At 40.2% G+C, this 18028-nt stretch overlaps 1 protein-coding gene across 1 annotated transcript in view; it reads left to right on the plus strand.

The window, feature by feature from the left end:
• HYDIN (HYDIN axonemal central pair apparatus protein) overlaps positions 1-18028 on the plus strand; it is a 312192-nt gene that overhangs the window by 134230 nt on the left and 159934 nt on the right. Inside the window, exon 7 of the mRNA XM_049622586.1 lies at positions 1594-1793. Within this exon, the coding sequence (XP_049478543.1) occupies positions 1594-1793 (200 nt within the window). The remainder of the gene's footprint in view (positions 1-1593; positions 1794-18028) is intronic.

The following is an 18028-nucleotide window of genomic DNA, read 5'->3' on the forward strand; positions in this document are numbered from 1 at the left end:
TATATTTAGTTTTGTTTGTTGGTGAACATTCCATTTTTACTTTTTCTTTGGTACATTGAGGATGAGAGTTCTATTTTCCTATCTTATGAAATGTCGTGAAGGGGCAATTTAATTCAGCATTTCTGTTGCATTTAAATCCAAGACTGGGGAAGATATATGCCTTGGACCTCAGCATTTTTATTTAGAATTGTCAGTGATGGCCTTGCATGACAGATGAGGTTTATTTTATTTTTAAAATTTTTTTTAATGTTTTAATTTATTTTTGAGACAGAGAGAGACAGAGCATGAGCAGGGGAGGGGCAGAGAGAGAGGGAGACACAGAATCCGAAACAGGCTCCAGGCTCCGAGCTGTCAGCACAGAGCCCGACATGGGGCTCGAACAGATGAGGTTTAAATTGGGCTATATATCAGTTAGTTATTGTATATAGTAACAGACCACGCCCGAACCCATTGGTTTCAAATAATAAATATTATTGCTCACGAGACTCTGGTTCAGCTGGTCTTGACTGGGCCCACTCATGTGTTGGGTAGGCAATTCTGCTCATCTGGGTTGGGCTCTCTCACATATCTGGGGCTGTAGGCTGGTCTGGCATGGCTTACATGTCTGGGACATCCGGGCTCTCATCCTGCAATAAGCTGGATGGTGTTTATTCACATGGCAGTGACAGGGTTCCAAGAGCAAGACTGGAAATACCCAAGGCTTCTTGAGGTCTCAACTTGGAACTAGCACAGCATCATTTCTGCCACATTCCATTGGCCAAAGCATGGGATGGAGAAATAGACTGGCTGCACTCATGATGGAGAAGCTGCAAAGTCATGTTGCAGATTATGGGCTTAGAGACACCATAAATTGGAGCCATTAATATAATGGCTTGAAGGATAAATAGGTCTAGAAGGAGGATGTGAGGAACTGGTGTGAACTTCCTCTGATCTAAAGAAAAATGTGCTTCAGGGCCTGGGTGGCTCGTCCTTGTTAAGCATCTGACTTTGGCCCAGGTCATTATCTCATGGTTTGTAAATTCAAGTTCCACATGAGGTGAGCTTGAGCCCTGCTTGGGGTGATCATGAGGCCCTCTTGGGGTGAACATGAGCCCCTTTGGTTAAACATGAGCCCCACTTCAGGTGAGCCCGGTTCTCTCCCTCCCCCCCTTTCCCCCCCTCTCCCTCCCTCCCTGTCTCTCTCTTCCTCTCTCTCTCTCTCCCCCCTCTGTCCCTCCTGGGATTCTCTCTCCCTCTCATTCTTTCTCTGCCACTTGCTCACTTGCACCCTCAATCTTTCTCAAGAAAGGAAGAAAGAAAGAAAGAAAGAAAGAAAGAAAGAAAGAAAACTTGACCCTTGACTGGTTTCCATCTCACCTCCTAAACACATGAAGCATAAACTTCTCCTGACTTGTAAATGTTGACACTTGAACTGTTCCCTTTCTCTCAGAAAAGAGTATCTCATTGAAAGTACATCTATAATTGTCTTGAGAAGCTTTCACAGAGTATATTAAGTTGTTTTGCAAGATAGCTGGCATATGGCCATATTTCTTGCACAGTTATCTTGATCATGTTGGCATTTCCACAAATAATGATTGTACCCTTCTGTCTTAGGATTATGCCCATATGTTGACCTGCATAACTGAAAGAGAAAAGTTTATTGTACCCATCAAAGCAAGAGGTGCACGAGCCATCCTAGATTTTCCTGACAAGCTGAATTTTTCCACTTGCCCTGTCAAATACAGCACTCAGAAGATTCTGCTGGTACGAAACATTGGCAACAAAGATGCTGTGTTTCGCATCAAAACTCATAGGTATGCATTCCTTCAGTTCTTGGTTTTGATTGATTATAGCTAAATCGAGTCATCGCAAGTAATTTGCTGGAATAGCATTCGGGGTAGAATTGCTTGTTACAGTCTCTGGCTGGAAGGCAGAGAGACCGTACTGAGGTGGGCCAAACTTCCTCTTCAGCCAGAGAGGAAACTGAAATTCAAGGTTACCTTTGAGTGACCTCGGGTTTAGGTAAAGATGTTTTTCTGAAATGTTGATAAAAGTCTTTCTATTTAGCACAGAGAAATCTATTAATAAATATTTGCATTTTGACAGGGAATTTTTTTAACTGGCTGTATATCAGTTTTCTGTTGCTAATGTAGCAAGTTATCACAAATTTACTGGATTAAAGCATCAAATTTATTATCTGGTATTTCAGTAGACCAGAAACCTCACTGGGTCAAAATTCAAGTGTGGGTGGGCCTGTGTTCTTTTCTGGAGGCTTTAAGGAGAATCTATTTCTTTGCCCTTTCCAGATTCTGGGGGCCACCCACATTCCTTGCTTCCTGTGCCACATTCCTTGGCTGAAAAAAAAAAAAAGGGAAAAAGTGTAGTAGCTGCTTCATAGGGTTGTTGTGAGGAATAAATGAATCGATAAATATAACCTGTTCACACACAGAGGGTGCCTGGCTGGCTCAGTCCATAGAGCAAGTGACTCTTGATCTCAGGGTCATGAGTTCAAGCCCCACATTGTGTACAGAGTTTACTTTAAAAATAAATAAATAGGGGCGCCTGGGTGGCTCAGTCAGTTGAGCGTCTGACTTTGGCTCAGGTCATGATCTCATGGTTCATGAGTTCAAGCCCCGTGTCGGGCTCTGTGCTGACAGCTCAGGGCCGGGAGCCTGCTTTGAATTCTGTGTCTCCCTCTCTCTCTGCTCCTTCCCTGCTCACACTCTGTCTCTCTCTCAAAAATAAATAAAGATTAAAAAAATTTTTTTTAATAAATAAACAAACAGACTGTTGGTACATAGAAAGTGCTATCTAGGGGCGCCTGGGTGGCTCAGTCGGTTGAGCGTCTGACTTCAGCTCAGGTCGTGATCTCACGGTTCGTGAGTTCGAGCCCCGTGTCGGGCTCTGGGCTGATGGCTCAGAGCCTGGAGCCTGCTTCCGATTCTGTGTCTCCCTCTCTCTCTGCCCCTCCCCCATTCATGCTCTGTCTCTCTCTGTCTCAAAAATAAATAAACATTAAAAAAAAAATTAAAAAAAAAAGTGCTATCTAACTAGTGGGTTTTGTTGTTGTTGTTGTTGTTGTTGTTGTTTTTCTTCAGATGAACTATTGCCAGTGTATACAATACAATGTTACATGACAAAGGGGGATTTGGACTGCAGATATAATTAAGGCTGCTAATCAGCTGACCTCAAAATGGGGGAAATTATCTTGGATTATCTGGGTGGGCCCGTGTGTCCTTTAAAATAGAAGAGGGAGGCAGAAGAGTTCACAGAGATGAAAGTTAAATAGAACTCCACCTGCATTGACCTTGAGGATGAGAAGACTGAGGCATAGTTGTACAACTATACAGGTTGTACAGCTTTGCTCAAGAGCACATAGATAGTAAGGGAAGGAGAGGAATTTATTCTGGTTATTTATGGAGTAGCTATAGTGTGGTAGACACCAAAACGATGACACAGCCCTTGCTCTTGAGGAGCTCCCTTACTAGACGGGTAAGAACGATTGTCATGGGGCATATGCATGGTGTTAAATCAGTGGGGCCATAACAAGAATGACCAGCTTGGGAAGACAGGAAGCAGAGGGTCAAGTTCTTTTCTATGAATTTGTAAGAAGTAATGTGTGTATTGGTCTGGATTGTGAACTCATTTTCAGAAAGGTATTATCTATGGAATCCTTTGCAAATTAAGGGCATGTCTCTCCAGAAAGGATTAGCATTTGCTTCTGCTTAGTTCCTAAAGGTTAGACTGTGTAGATTTCTCTTCTGGTAATTTGTTGGCTTAGAGGTTCCTGGACTGATAATGTATAGTCAAACCTCAAACCTGCATAAGACACATGTCCAGAGTTATGAATTCTCTAGAGAAACTTTGTTTCCTTCACTTAAATCAAGACAGACATTTTTCCTTGTGCTAATGGGAGAATGTTTTAGTCATTTAAGTTTCCCCAGTGTATGTGGGGATTTTCTTACCCGTCCCCTGACTTAATAGTCTCAAGGTTTTGTCTCCTGCTCTAGCAGGGCTATTAAAACCTAGGCTTCGGGAGGAGTTAAGATGGAAGAGAAGTAGGCAGACGGTGGGCTGTCCTTGTCCCTCAAACACAGCTCTATTGAGGTCACATCATTTGGAATATTCAGGAAATCAATCTGTGGACTGGCAGAAGGCTCTCTGTGGTTGCAGGGAGACAGTGTGACAGGTGCGGGGTGTGTGGAAATGAATTGGAGAAGAGAAAAACGGCAGTGCCGCAAAGAGGGAGGGAACCTATCCACAGAGAGACAAAAGTGAGAAAGAGAGGAGTTGAGAGAGTGCGGCATCAAGTTCATACAAGAGGAAAACCTCTCCGGATCACGTACTGCGGAGAGAGAAGTACTGCGTGTCACAGGTTTTTTGTTTTGTTTTGTTTTTTTCAAACAGCATTTGGAGCTCAAACTCAGGTTTTGGAAGTATGCGACTTTGGAGCAGAGCTGTGGTGTGCACTCCTGGGGAGAGGGAGGGAGCTGGCTTGAGAGTGCATAGCATGGTGTGGGGATCTCCGGGGTACACTGGGAAAGAACATTCTCCTTCGTGGAGTACTTTTGGAAAAGGGTATATTGCCTGTCCAAGGACAAAAGACCATGTAGGTGCCAGTAAAAGGCCTTTCATTGGCAGGAGACAGGGCGTATGACCTTTTTGCTGCTTTTAGCGGTGCTGCATCATAGAGGCGTGGGCTGTTTTTCAGCAACAGAGGACTTAAGACACAGCGTGAAGAGCCTCTACTCGAGAGGCAGTTCGCGCAGTGCCAGGTCCTTTAAGACTTTGGGTTTTGAATCCCAGGTGTGCACCAAAGAAAAAATGCAGGAAAGCTGTGGCACAGGGCTCACTATTCTAGGAGGGAATGCTTGAACAGCGGGGGGGTGTGAGATCCCCTGTCTGGGAATGAGAGATTGGGGTGGTGCCATTTTTCCCTCAACACTAACACAGTGGGACTTGAGGGAGCAGCACAGCGACCTCCAGTGGAGGTGGGACCCCCTTACATCAAACCTGCCCCTCTGTGCCTGGCAACTGCTTATTTATTGGAGCAAGGTTGACTCTGAGCCTACAACGGGCATTTCCTCCAAAAGACCAGCACAGCCAGCACCCCGCATGCACCAAGTGTACTGAAAATCAAGTGCTTCAAAACAACCCCTGCAGTTCTGGTGGAAATAGAACCAGACTTACCTTTTTCCTCCACTTCTTTTTCTTTCTTTTTTTCTTTTGGAATCAGGCTCATAGCTTCTTCTTATTTTTTTTGTTTGTTTTTCCTTTCCTTTTCTCTTTTTATGACTCAGTCTTCTTTTTTCCTTTTTCTTTCTTTCTTCTTCTTTGAAATCAGACTTACAGTTTTTTGATTCTCTGGTGTTGTTGTTCCCTTTCCTTTTCTCTCTCTCTCTCTCTCTTTTTTTTTTTTTTTTTTTTTGGATCTGGCTTTCCCCTCTTTTTGCCAGGCTTATTTTAGCAAACAAATCAAAGAACACCTAAAGATCCAAACACTCTCCACTGCAAGCAGGGAAGAGCTCTGCAGAAGACTGACCCATGGGATAGAGCAGCCAAAATAGTGCATGCAGCATACACCAGAAACACTTCTGGAAGTTCCAGGCCCTGGACAGAGCATGACCCCTTTTTAATATAGCATTACTCTCAGTTGCAGGAAACATAACATGCTATTGAAACACACAAAAGACAGAAACTTAGCCAAAATGATAAGATGGAGGAATTCTCCCCAAAAGAAAGGTCAAGAAGAAATCACAGCCAGGGACTTGCTCAAAACAGATATAAGCAACATATCTGAACAAGAATTTAGAACAAGAGTCATAAGACTACTATCTGGACTTGAAAAAAGCATAGAAGACACTGGAGAAACCCTTACTGCAGAGATCAAAGCTGGAAAAACTAGTCAGACTGAAATTTTAAAAATGCTATAACTGAGATGCAAAACTGAATGAATATAGTCACAATGAATTGAAGAAGCAGAGGAGAGAATAGGTGATATAAAAGATAAAATTATGGGAAAAAATAAAGCTGAAAGTAAGAGGGAAAGGAAAGTATTTTATCATGAAGGAAGACTTAGAGAACTTAGTGATTCCATAAAACAAGACAATATCTGTACCATAGGAGTCCCAGAAGAAGAGTGGGAAAAGGGGACAGAAGGTTTATTTGAAAAAATTATAGCTGCGAACTTCACTAATCTGGGGAAGGAAATAGGCATTCAAATTCAAGAAGCATAAAAAACTCTTCTGGAAATCAACAAAAATAGGTAACACCATGACATATCATATTGAAACTTTCAAAATACAAAGATAGAATTCTGAAAGCAGCTATGGTCAAAAGGTCCTTAACCTACATAAGGTTAGCAGCAGACCTGTCCACAGAAACTTGGCAGGCCAGAAGGGAGTGGCAGGAGATATTCAATGTGCTGAATGGGAAAAATATGCAGCCAAGAATTCTTTATCCAGCAAGGCTATCATTCAAAATAGAAGGAGAGATAAAAAGTTCCCCAGACAGGGGCGCCTGGGTGACTTGGTCGGTTAAGCATCCAACTTTGGCTCAGGTCATGATCTCGCGGTCTGTGAGTTTGAGCCCTGCGTCGGGCTCTGTGCTGACAGCTCAGAGCCTGGAGCCTGTTTCAGATTCTGTGTCTCCCTCTCTCTCTGCCCCTCCCTTGTTCATGCTCTGTCTCTCTCTGTCTCAAAAATAAATAAACGTTAATAAAAATTAAAAAAAAAAATTCCCCAGACAAACAAAAACTAAAGGACTTCATGACTACTAAATCAACCTTGCAAGGAATTTTAAGGGGGATTCTCTGAGTGGAGGAAAAAAAAGAAGAGCAAAGACTACAAAGGATCAGAGAACATCACAGAAACACCAAGTATACACTTAACACAGTGGCACTAAATTCATATCTTTCAATAATCACTGTGAATGTAAATGGAGTAAATGATCCAGTCAAAAGACATGGAGTACCAGAATGAACAAAAAAAAAAAGAAAGAAAGAAAGAAAAAAGAAAACAAGATTCATCTATATGTTGCCTACAAGAGACTCATTTTAGATCTAAAGACACCTGCAGATTGAAAGTGAGGGGAGGGAGAAACATCTATGATGCTAATGGATGTCAAAAGAAAGCTGGAGTAGCCTTACTTATGTCAGACAAACTGGATTTTAAACCAAAGACTGTAGCAAGAGATGAAGAAGGGCATTTTATCATAATTAAGGGATCTATCCATCAAGAAGATCTAATAATTGTAAATATTTGTGCCCCCAACTTGAAAACACCCAAGTATATACATTAATAACAAACAAAGAAATTCATTGATAATGATACCATTATCAATGGTATCAATTTAATATCCCACTTACAGTAATGGACAGATCATCTAAGCAGAAAATCAACAAGGAAACAATGGCTTTGAATGACACACTAGACCAGATGGACTTAACAGATATTTTCAGAACGTTTCATCCTAGAGCAGCAGACTACACATTCTTCTCGAGTGCACATGGAACATTCTCCAGAATAGATCACATACTGGGTCACAAATCAGCCCTCAACAGGTACAAAAAGATTGAGATCATACCATGCATGTTTTCAGATCACAAGGCTATGAAACTTGAAATCAATCACAAGAAAAAAATTGGAAAGCCCTCAAATATGTGAAGGTTAAAGAACATCGTACTAAAGAATGAATAAGTTAACCAGGAAATTAAAGAAGAATTAAAAAAATAATGGAAGGGAATGAAAATGAAAACATGACAATCCAAACCCTTTGAGATGCAGCAAAGGCAGTCCTAAGGGGGAAGTATATTGTAATTCAGGCCTATGTCAAGAAGCAATCTAACCTTACACCTAAAGGAGCTAGAAATGGAACAGCAAGTAAAGCCTAAAGCCACCAGAAGAAAGGAAATAATAAAGATTGGAGCATAAATAAATGATATAGAAACAACAACAACAAAACCCCCAGTAGAACAGATCAATGAAACTAAGAGCTGGTTCTTTGAAAGAATAAACAAAATTGATAAACTCCTAGCCAGACTTATCAAAAAGAAAAGAGAAAGGATCCAAATAGAGGAAATCATGAATGAAAGAGGAGAGATCACAACCAACACCAGAGAAATACAAACAATTCTAAGAGAAACAGGAAAAATTATATGCCAACAAACTGGGAAATCTGGAAGAAATTAACAAATTCTGACTCACACTACCAAAAGTGAAAAAGAAGAAATAGAAATTTGAGCAGACCCATAACCAGCAGAGATTGAATTAGTTATCAAAAATCTCCCAAAAAAACAAGAGTCCTGGGCCAGATAGCTTCCCAGGGGAATTCTACCAGACATTTAAAACAGAGTTAATACCTCTTCTTCTCAGACTGTTCCAAAAAATAGAAATGGAAGGAAAGCTTCATTCTATGAAGCCAGAATTACTTTGATTCCAAAACCAGATAAAGATCCCCCCTAAAAAGGAGAATTACAGGCCAATATCCTTGATGAAACTGGTTGCAAAAATTCTCAGCAAGATACTAGCAAATCAAATTCAACAGTACATTAAAAGAATTATTCACCATGATCAAGTGGGATTTATTCCTGGGCTACAGGGCTGGTTCAATACTTGCAAATCAATCAGTAAAAGATATACCATATTAATGAAAGAAAGGGTAAGAACCACATGATCCTGTCAATAGATGCAGAAAAAGCATTTGACAATATATAGCATCGTTTTTTGAAAGAAAGTAGGTACCCTCAAAAAGGAAGATAAAGGCCATATATGAAAGGCTCACAGCTAATATCATCCTCAGTGGGGAAAAACTGAGAACTTTCCTCCTAACATCAGGGACGCAAGCGAGATGTCTACTCTCACCATTGTTGTTCAAGATAGTACCGGAAGTCCTAGCCTCAGGAGTCAGACAACAAAAAGAAATGAAAGGCATCCACATTGGCAAGGAAAAAGTCAAAATTTCACTCTTCACAGACAGCATGGGCTCTACATGGAAAACCTGAAAGACTCCACGAAAAAAATGCTATAACTGATAGGTGAATGCAGCAAAGTCGCAGAATATAAAATTAATGTACAGAAATTGGCTGCATTTCTATACACCAATAATGAAGCAACAGAAAGAGAAATCAAGGAATCAATCCTGTTTACAAGTACACCCCAAACCATAAAATACCTAGGAATAAGCCTAACCAAAGAGGTAAAAGATCTATATCCTGAAAACTATAGAAAGCTTATGAAAGAAATTGAAGAAGACAGAAATGGAAAACCATTCAATATCCATGGATTGGAAGAACAAATATTGTTAAAATGTCCATACTATGCAAAGCAATCTGCACATTCAGTGAAATCCCTATCAAAATAACACCAGCATTCTTCACAGAGTTAGAACTAACAATTCTAAAATTTGTATGGAACCAGTAAAGACCCCGAATAGCCAAAGAACTCCTGAAAAAGAGAAACAAAGCTGGAGGCATCACAATTCTGGACTTCAAGCTGTATTACAAAGCTGTAATCATCAAGACAGTATGGTACTGGCACAAAAACAGACACATAGGTTAATAGAACAGAATAGAGAACTCAGAAATGGACACACAAATGTATGGCCAACTAATCTTTGACAAAGCAGGAAAGGATATCCAATGGAAAAAAGACAGTTTCTTCATCAAATGGTGTTGGGAAAACTGGACAGCAACATGAAGAAGAATGAACCTGGAACAGTTACTTACACCATACACAAAAATAAATTCAAAATGGATGGAAGACCTAAATGTAAGATGGGAACCATCAAAATCCTAGAAGAAAAAAATGGGCAACAACCTCTTTGACCTTGGTCATAGCACCTTCTTACTAGACATACCTATGGAGGCAAGGGAAACAAAAGCAAAAATGAACATTGGGACCTCATCAAGATAAAAAACTTCTGCACCGTGAAGGAAACAATCAGCAAAACTAAAAGGCAACCAATGAAATGGAAGAAGATATTTGTAATAGACATATTGGATAAAGAGTTAGTAGTCAAAATCTATAAAGAACTTATCAAAATCAATACCCAAAAACCAAATAATCCAGTGACTAAATGGGCAGAAGACATGAATAGACAGTCTTCCAAAGAAGATACCCAGGTGGCCGACAGACACATGGAAAGATGCTTACTATCACTCATTATCAGGCAAATGCAAATTGAAACCACAATGAGATACTACCTCACACCCTTCAGAATGGTTAAAATTAACAACTCAGGCAACAACAAATATTGGTGAGGATGCGGAGAAAGGGGAACTCTTTTGCACTGTTGGTGGGAATGCAAACTGGTGCAACATCTCTGGAGAACAGTATGAAGTTACCTGAAAAAATAAAAAACAGAACTACCCTACAACCCAGTAATTGAAATACTAGCTATTTATCCAAAGGATACAAAAATGATTCGAAGGAGCACATGCACCTCAATGTTTATAGCAGTGCTATCAACAATACCCAAATTATGGAGAGAGCCCAAATGTCCATCGACTGATGAATGGATAAAGAAAATGTGGTGTGTGTGTTTGTGTGTGTGTGTGTACACACACACAATGGAATATTGCTGGGCATTCAGAGAGAATGAAATCTTGCCATTTGCAACAACATGGATGGAACTGGAGTGTATTATGCTAAGTGAAATAAATCAGTCAGAAAAAGGTAAATATTTGATTTCACTCATATGTGGAATTTAAGAAATGAAACAAATGAAAATAGGGTAAGGGAAGGAAAAATAAGATAAAAACAGACAGGGAGACAAACCCATAAGAGACTCTTAAATATAGAGAACAAACTGCGGGTTGCTGGAGGGGGGTGGCTGTGGGATGGGCTAAAATGGGTGATGGGCATTAAGGAGGGCATTTATTGGGGTTAAGCATTGGATGTTATATGTAAGTGATGAGTCACTAAATTTCCTGAAACCAATACTACACTATATGTTAACTAACTTGAATTTAAATAAAACAAACAAACTAAAATGACCAGGGCTTTAAGGTTATTGAGAATCCAGGTCAGACCTAGCATTAGCTCAGTGACTAACTGCCCTGGTTCTTAGCTTCCTCTTTGCTTTTAAATCCTGTAGATTTGCCTTTTTTTAATGCATGCTCAGCTGCACATTTATATAGGTTATATTTTATCTAGTCTTTCTAGGTATTTTCTGGTGGAAGAGCTTTCAGGTTACCTGTTCTGCCATATTGTAGGTGGTAGGGCTGCCATAATGTGGGTGGAAGGCACATCCCTTGGGAGGGGAATTGTGTTTATTGTTCACAGGAGCATCCCAGGAGCATCACTATCTCTGAACAGTTTTATGTAGGTCTAAGTTTATGTCTGGTATCCTATTTTCCTGGTTGAAAAACTACTTTTAATATTTCTCGTAGCACAGCTCTATTGGAAATTCTGTTTCGTCTATTTGAAAGAAAGTATTTTGCCTTCATTTTTGAAATGCATTTTCTCTACAGTTTAGAATTCTGGGCTGACAGTTCTGCATAATTTTTTCAGGAGTTTAAAGATGTCATTTCATTGTCTTTTGGCTTACATTTTTCTTAAGAGAACCATGCCATAACTCTTATCTTTGTTCCTCTGTACATAACTATGTCTTTTTTCTTGGGCTGCCTTTAAGATTTTGTGTTTATATTTGATTTTTAGCAATTTGAATAAGATATGGCTAGATGTGGGTTTTGTTTTTGTCTTTGGTCTTGTTGTTTTAAGGATTTTGTTTTGCTTTTGTTTAGTTTTGGTTTCCATCCTGCATGAGGTTCCAAGGTTCCTAGATCTTTCATTATTTTTGGAAAATCTCAGCCATTATCTCTTCAAACATTTTTTCTGTTCCATTCTTTCTTGCTGTTTCTTCTGCCTGGCGGGAAGTTCTGTCTGCCACAGGTATAACGGTCTGTACCTTTCCCATCTCCCCTGAGGGCGGGTGGATTGTCCATCTTTAGATTTCAGGCTACTTGTTTGCTCTGCAACATCTCCTTTCTGATTGGTTCGAGAAAAGTTGTGATTTTATTGTTTAGCTGGCTTTTCTTCATTGTTGGGGTGGGCAACCTCTTTCTAGCTTTCTGCATCCCAGGTAGAAGCAAGACCCATTGAGCTAATTTATAAATCAACCAGCAAAGGCAAAGGCAAAGGCAAAGTTCTTTTGAAGATTAGTGTCTTTTGACATTGTCCATAAGTGCCTATAGAGCCTTTGCCATCTTGTGAGATTCACAGAGTTCGACTGAAGGAGAAAGAAGCAGTTTAACTGGCTCACCATGAGTTAGAAAGCATGAACCTTTTTTTATTTAAAAGGACCTTCCACAACCACGTTCCATAATACACATTAAAAACTCCCTGTTACACTGGCATTTTTCCTGTGAAAAATAAAATCCACTTAAGGTGGAAAACCAGGTGCAGGCAGCATATCTTCCTGGAATGTTTGACTGAATCCTAAAAACTACACATAAATGGAACTTATTATATATCATAGCCATACAAAAGTGAAGCAAAATCACTGCATGGATTTCATAGTGTGAAGTTGCATGACAAGATCTAAAACTTTTCTATCCATATAACTATGAATGCCAATCATCTTCTCCTAATATAGAAATACTTGCAAGGTAAAATGGTAAGTCCACTCAAGGACTAGCTAGTAATCATAACGACATCAGAAACTCTAGTCCAACATTCCCATTTTACAGATGATGGAAATAAGGCCTGATAAGGGAAATGGCTTATCCAAGTTCCCCCAGTAAATTAATAGCAAAAAGCCTAGATCAGAACTAACATGGGCCAGTTCTGCGCTTACTTACCCTCAGATCCACTCCTTGCCCTTCCCAGGCTCTATTCAGTATCTCTGGGCTGTTAGCCTTCCTAGCTGCCTAGGCCAGCTGGATTCCTGTTGGGTTTGACCACTGAGGGGCAAGGGGGAGGGCACTAGAAGGAGATTGCAGGGTAGCAAACAGCCAGGGCATTTCTCCTCCTCCCTCTCAGACTTCAGCAGAGTCCCCAGCAGTGAACCATCTCCTCTCTGGTTCTAATTGTCAGCAGAGCAGCCTGCCGTGGTTTCAACTTCTGCCAGGTCCCCAGGATCTGATAACACTTCCTCCTCTTCTTGTGTCTCCAACCCAGGAGTGGAAATGGCTAACTGCTGTTACTAACCCCTGAGGAATCTCACCATCTTAAGTTGGGCTTCTCATTTCTCTCATCAATCTCTCAAATTCCCTGTTTGCAAATATTTTTGCTTTTCTGCTTAGATATAGTATCTATTCATGATACAGTAATTTCATGTTCTTTCCACAAAATTGTATTTTCCAACCATGCTGTCAATTTTGTGAGCTACCCCAAATCCTTCCAATAAATCCCTTTTCTGTTTAAGTTAGCCAGAGTTGGTTTCTTTTGTTTTCAACTGAGAACCTTGCTGGCTACAATGAGAAAGGATGTAATTGAACTTGTGGTCACATTGCATTGAATCAGAATCTTGGGGAGATGCCAGGACAAGCATCCCTTCTCAAAAAAGGACAGGTGGTTTTGTTGCCCCCACAGGGGTGAGGACCACTCTTTTCAGTTAATATGATTGCCAATAGACATGGGAGGGCAATGGATATACTGTGAGACTTTGCATTGGAAAAACCTAGGGTCTCCTGTTTGGTCCCGTTTAGAGTCAATACACAGTTAGAAACAGTATCTCATGGGAAATTCTTTAAAAAACAGATCATATTCTTTTTATTGAAATAACGATTTAATTAATGACTAAGTTTATAAATGGTTGGGTTCATATAAATTTTAAAAATAAAACTTTATTTGCCTGTCTGTTGCCCTCATTAGAATATGAGCTTCTCAAATGCAAAGGTTGTATCTAACTCTTTTCATTTGTATTTTCCTAGCATCAAATATAGTGCCTAGAAGAAATAAGTGCTCAATAAATGTTTATAGGATGCCTATCCAGCAGTATATCACAAAGGCAAAGCTACAGCTATAAACCTGTACAATGATTTAAAGTAAAAAAAAATGCTCCCAGAACTATAAAATAGGCATAATGGTTTTTATATGAATAAAAGGAGTTGCGATGTACTGTAAAATATACAGAGAACATAAACAATTACTCTTCAACTTTATTACAGATTTGATGTGAAAGTCTAGTAGGTACCAGAATAATTTTGACTCTTAAAGTAAGCTTAATTTTGGAAGGTGCAATAGAAAAGTTTAGGAAGCAATCTCAAAATCTAAAACCTCAGGTTAGGAATCAGCTAATAAGAAAGATTGTCTGAAGAAAACATACTAATATTATATTCCATATTTAATATAACAGAGCCAATCTTGACCTTTTGCTAAAATATTGAATCTAAATTGAACTAAAATATTAGTTTTCAAGAGCAGTTTATAGGGAATTGAACGAAAACTCAAAATCTTTGTTATGTCTCCTGATTTTTCATGAACTCGGGTTCTGTCCCTAATCAAGCACTCAGTATTAATGAGAATATTATATCAAAACCAAACATTTTGGTAGACAGAGCCAGCCTTATGCCCTTGAGAGACAATGCCTTTTACCTCTTAGTTAAGAGCATTTTCTGATACTTGATATTTTCTAGCCAGTTCAGCCTGTCTGCCTGTGGTAAAAATGAAGTACGAAATCGAATTATAGACAATGTTTAAGCACCAGAACTTAACACACTGTACCCAATTAACATCTGATTTATTGAGAAAGCTTAGGCTAAGTAACATTGGTGATCCCAGGTGATTTTTTAACTGCTGAAGAAATTTAATGTAATATAAACCTCACAGTGAGCACAACAGGAAAGTATCTGTTACCTTTGTATAGAATTTGGATTTCTGGAGGTCCTAGAGAGGGGTCTCCTTGTCCATAGAAAATTAGCTTGGGTTTTGCAACTGAGATAATGCTATCCAATTGATTTCAAAACTGTGCCTTTTGCCACCAAGAAATGTTTGAAAAGAAAATGAAAGCACCATGTAGGAAGAAAAATATTAGAAACTAGGGAAGGAAAGATAGAAGAAAATATCACAACATTGTTCCCAAAGTCAGGAAACTGGGCCCAGTTGTCAATTCTTAAGATTCTTACTGATGCCATAAGGAAGGAAAAAACTTTTAAGACTGTGAGATTTATTTTGGATGACTTACCTTCATCTCAGGAAGCAGGGCTTCTTGAGATACTGAAAGGCTGTTCATTTTTGTTCCACCAAGATGTTATAAAGATTATTTAATGATTACAGATATTTTTATTTCACTCTGAAAGTTGGTTATAATTCAATCTACAACCTCTTCTGAGAGACTTCTGTGAGTACAGAACTGTGTGGGGGGTAAGAGACACAAAGATAAGCCTAACTAGGTGATTTCCATGTTCAGGGATGGTTTGGGTAGGCAGGAAGAACTTGAACTTGAAGGCAACTCCACCACTACCTGGTTGGGCAACTTTGGGCCAGTTGCCTGCCCTTTTGGAGCATCTATTTTCTCATGTCTAAAATGCAATAATAATACCTACTTACTGCAGGTTTTTTCCAGGATTACAAGGTTTGGCATATGTAAGGTGCCCAGTGTAGTGCCCAGTATGGAGTCCATGCTCATGGAAGTTTATTTGCTTTCCCTTTCCTGTCATCTCAAGAGTCTGTAGCTATTGACAGGGTCAGGCATGAAAACTAACTGTCGTACAAGCTGAACTGAAGTAAGAAGTGAAAAGAAAGTCACAGCTCTGAGAGGAAAGAGACTTTGTTAACAAGACAGAGAATCAGGGAAGAGTCTATCTAAGAGGTGGCTTTGAGTCTGAGCAATTTTAAGTGGCTTTGGGAGAAGTATGACCTGTGGAAAATGGTAAGTACTCTTGTGTGACCTTAGTGGTCTGTGTAGAGGGCACAGTCTAGTTGGAAGAGGGAGGTGGTGCAGTGCTAGGTGAGGTTCAAGTGTAGAGAGCAGAGCCCTCTCACCCTGTCCCTCCCCATTCTGACTTGGAATGTGACAGATGTTTGGGACATTCGGACAGATGTATGTGTTTAATAAGAATGCAAAATGTAGTTGGGAGCAGATTGCATGGGACCTCAAATGCCTAGGACTTTGAACTTGATTACATAGATTATGAGGACCACTGAAGGTGTTTGAACAAAGATGAATGTGTTACTACCTGTGTATGTTTTTTACAGTATCCCTAGAGCAGTGTGAAGGATTGAGAGGAGAATAATAAGACCTTGAACTCATCTAAACAGCCAAGATCATCCTCAGGCCATCTCCCATCTAGAGGCTGCCAGTGAGAGAGATAACATAAATAATAATAAACACTTGTTTAGCACTTCCTATGTGCCAGGCATTGTTTTAAGCTCTTCACCTGTCCCAGCTCCTTTAGTCCTCCCTACAGCCCTATGAAGTAGGTGCTGTCGTCACCCCCATAGAGACAAAATGTTCAGTGACTTGCTGTAAGGTCATGGCAGAGCTGGATTTTGAACTTCTTAGGTGGCTTCATGCTAAGGACCACTACTGCATAGAGCCTCGACAGAAATGCCCGGAGTTTGCTGGAGGATTGGTACTGTAGGTGTGGGAAAATCACATAGGCATGGGAAGATAAAGAAGTGAAAGTAGAGGGAGATCCAAGTCGAGAGCCCCAGAGGAAATAAACAGTTGCCCGTGGTAGGAAGCACTGAACATCTTGCAATGATGATCACAGCTACCACCACGTGCTACCCTAGCCACAGCTATCTCCTCACCGAAGAAAGTTCAGGTTTTCTGACATTAAATTCATTATCTAAGGAAAGATTTAAGGGATGAAACTAAAAAATGGTTGTGATGGAAGTAAATAATCAGAAGCAGCTTAGCCTGCCAGATACATTGTACAACGAATTACTTTGAAAAACTAGCAATTTAGAGAAGTGAAATGGACCATGAAAATAATTAAATGGGCTGGGTTTTTTTATTGAAAAGGAAGAATGCTGTAAGTTATTTAAGGTACTTCATGGTCAGATCCAGCTTCTCTCTTAACACTTCCAGGGAAATTAGATGAAACTATTTCCTGTTCCCAAATCTACCCTATCACTCCATAATGTCTACATGCCCAAATTCTATTTTCCACACAGGACTTGTCCCCAGTTTGCCTTTTTAAAAAAAAAAAATTTTTTTTAATGTTTATTTATTTTTGACACAGAGAGACAGAACATGAATGGGGGTGGGTAGGGGAGGGGGGTGGGAAGAGAGAGAGGGAGACACAGAATCTGAAGCAGGCTCCAGGCTCTGAGCTTCAGCACAGAGCCTGACCTGGGGCTCGAACTCATGAACCATGACATCATGACCTGAGCTGAAGTCGGACGCGTAACCGACTGAGCCACCCAGGCACCCCCCAGTTTGCCTTTCTAAATGTTCTCCACCCTTCTCCAGCTTGCTGTCCCCCAGAGGGCTGACCTGTATGGCTTAGGTCAGCAGACTCCCAAGGCTTTGGCTTCTAGTTCGGTTCAGCCAGTAGGGGTCCCAGCAGGTGATGAGACAGGAGGATGTGAGGTCAGGACAGTTTCTCCCCTAGTGTCTTCTCTGTGAGGCCACCTGGGCTGTCTGTCTTGACTGAAGCTCTTTGCTCCTCATAAGGCAGCATTCTCAAGTAGGACTCTTGTGGGCTTCAAAACCACCGCTGCTCCTTGGCTCTTTGGGCCTAGAGGTCATAAAGGCTTTACTGTTTATAGCCCTGGGGGATTGTATCATCTTTTGTAGTTCCTGTATATCCCTAAGCCCCTTTTCAATAGACCCCTTGTTAAACTGCCCTCAAATTATCTTCCTGTGATTGTGTGATCTTTTGGGACTCTGATATATTTTTCCATTATGAAAACTTCACTGAACTGTCACAAAACTTGATTTCTATCCCTTTGAACGTACTTTTCTGTTGCAGCTTACAGTATTTGCATACATGTTTTAAGTCTGACCACTGGAATCACTCAATGAATGCTAAAAGAATGGCTGAAAGGCAAGGACACAAACAAGAATATTATGATACCGTTTAAATTTCTCTTAGACTTGTTGATCTGTTACTGCTATTTTAATCTTAAAACCAAAATCTTTCACATTATGGGGTAAA

The sequence above is a fragment of the Panthera uncia genome (genome assembly GCF_023721935.1).
Source record: "Panthera uncia isolate 11264 chromosome E2 unlocalized genomic scaffold, Puncia_PCG_1.0 HiC_scaffold_20, whole genome shotgun sequence".
NCBI lineage: Eukaryota > Metazoa > Chordata > Mammalia > Carnivora > Felidae > Panthera > Panthera uncia.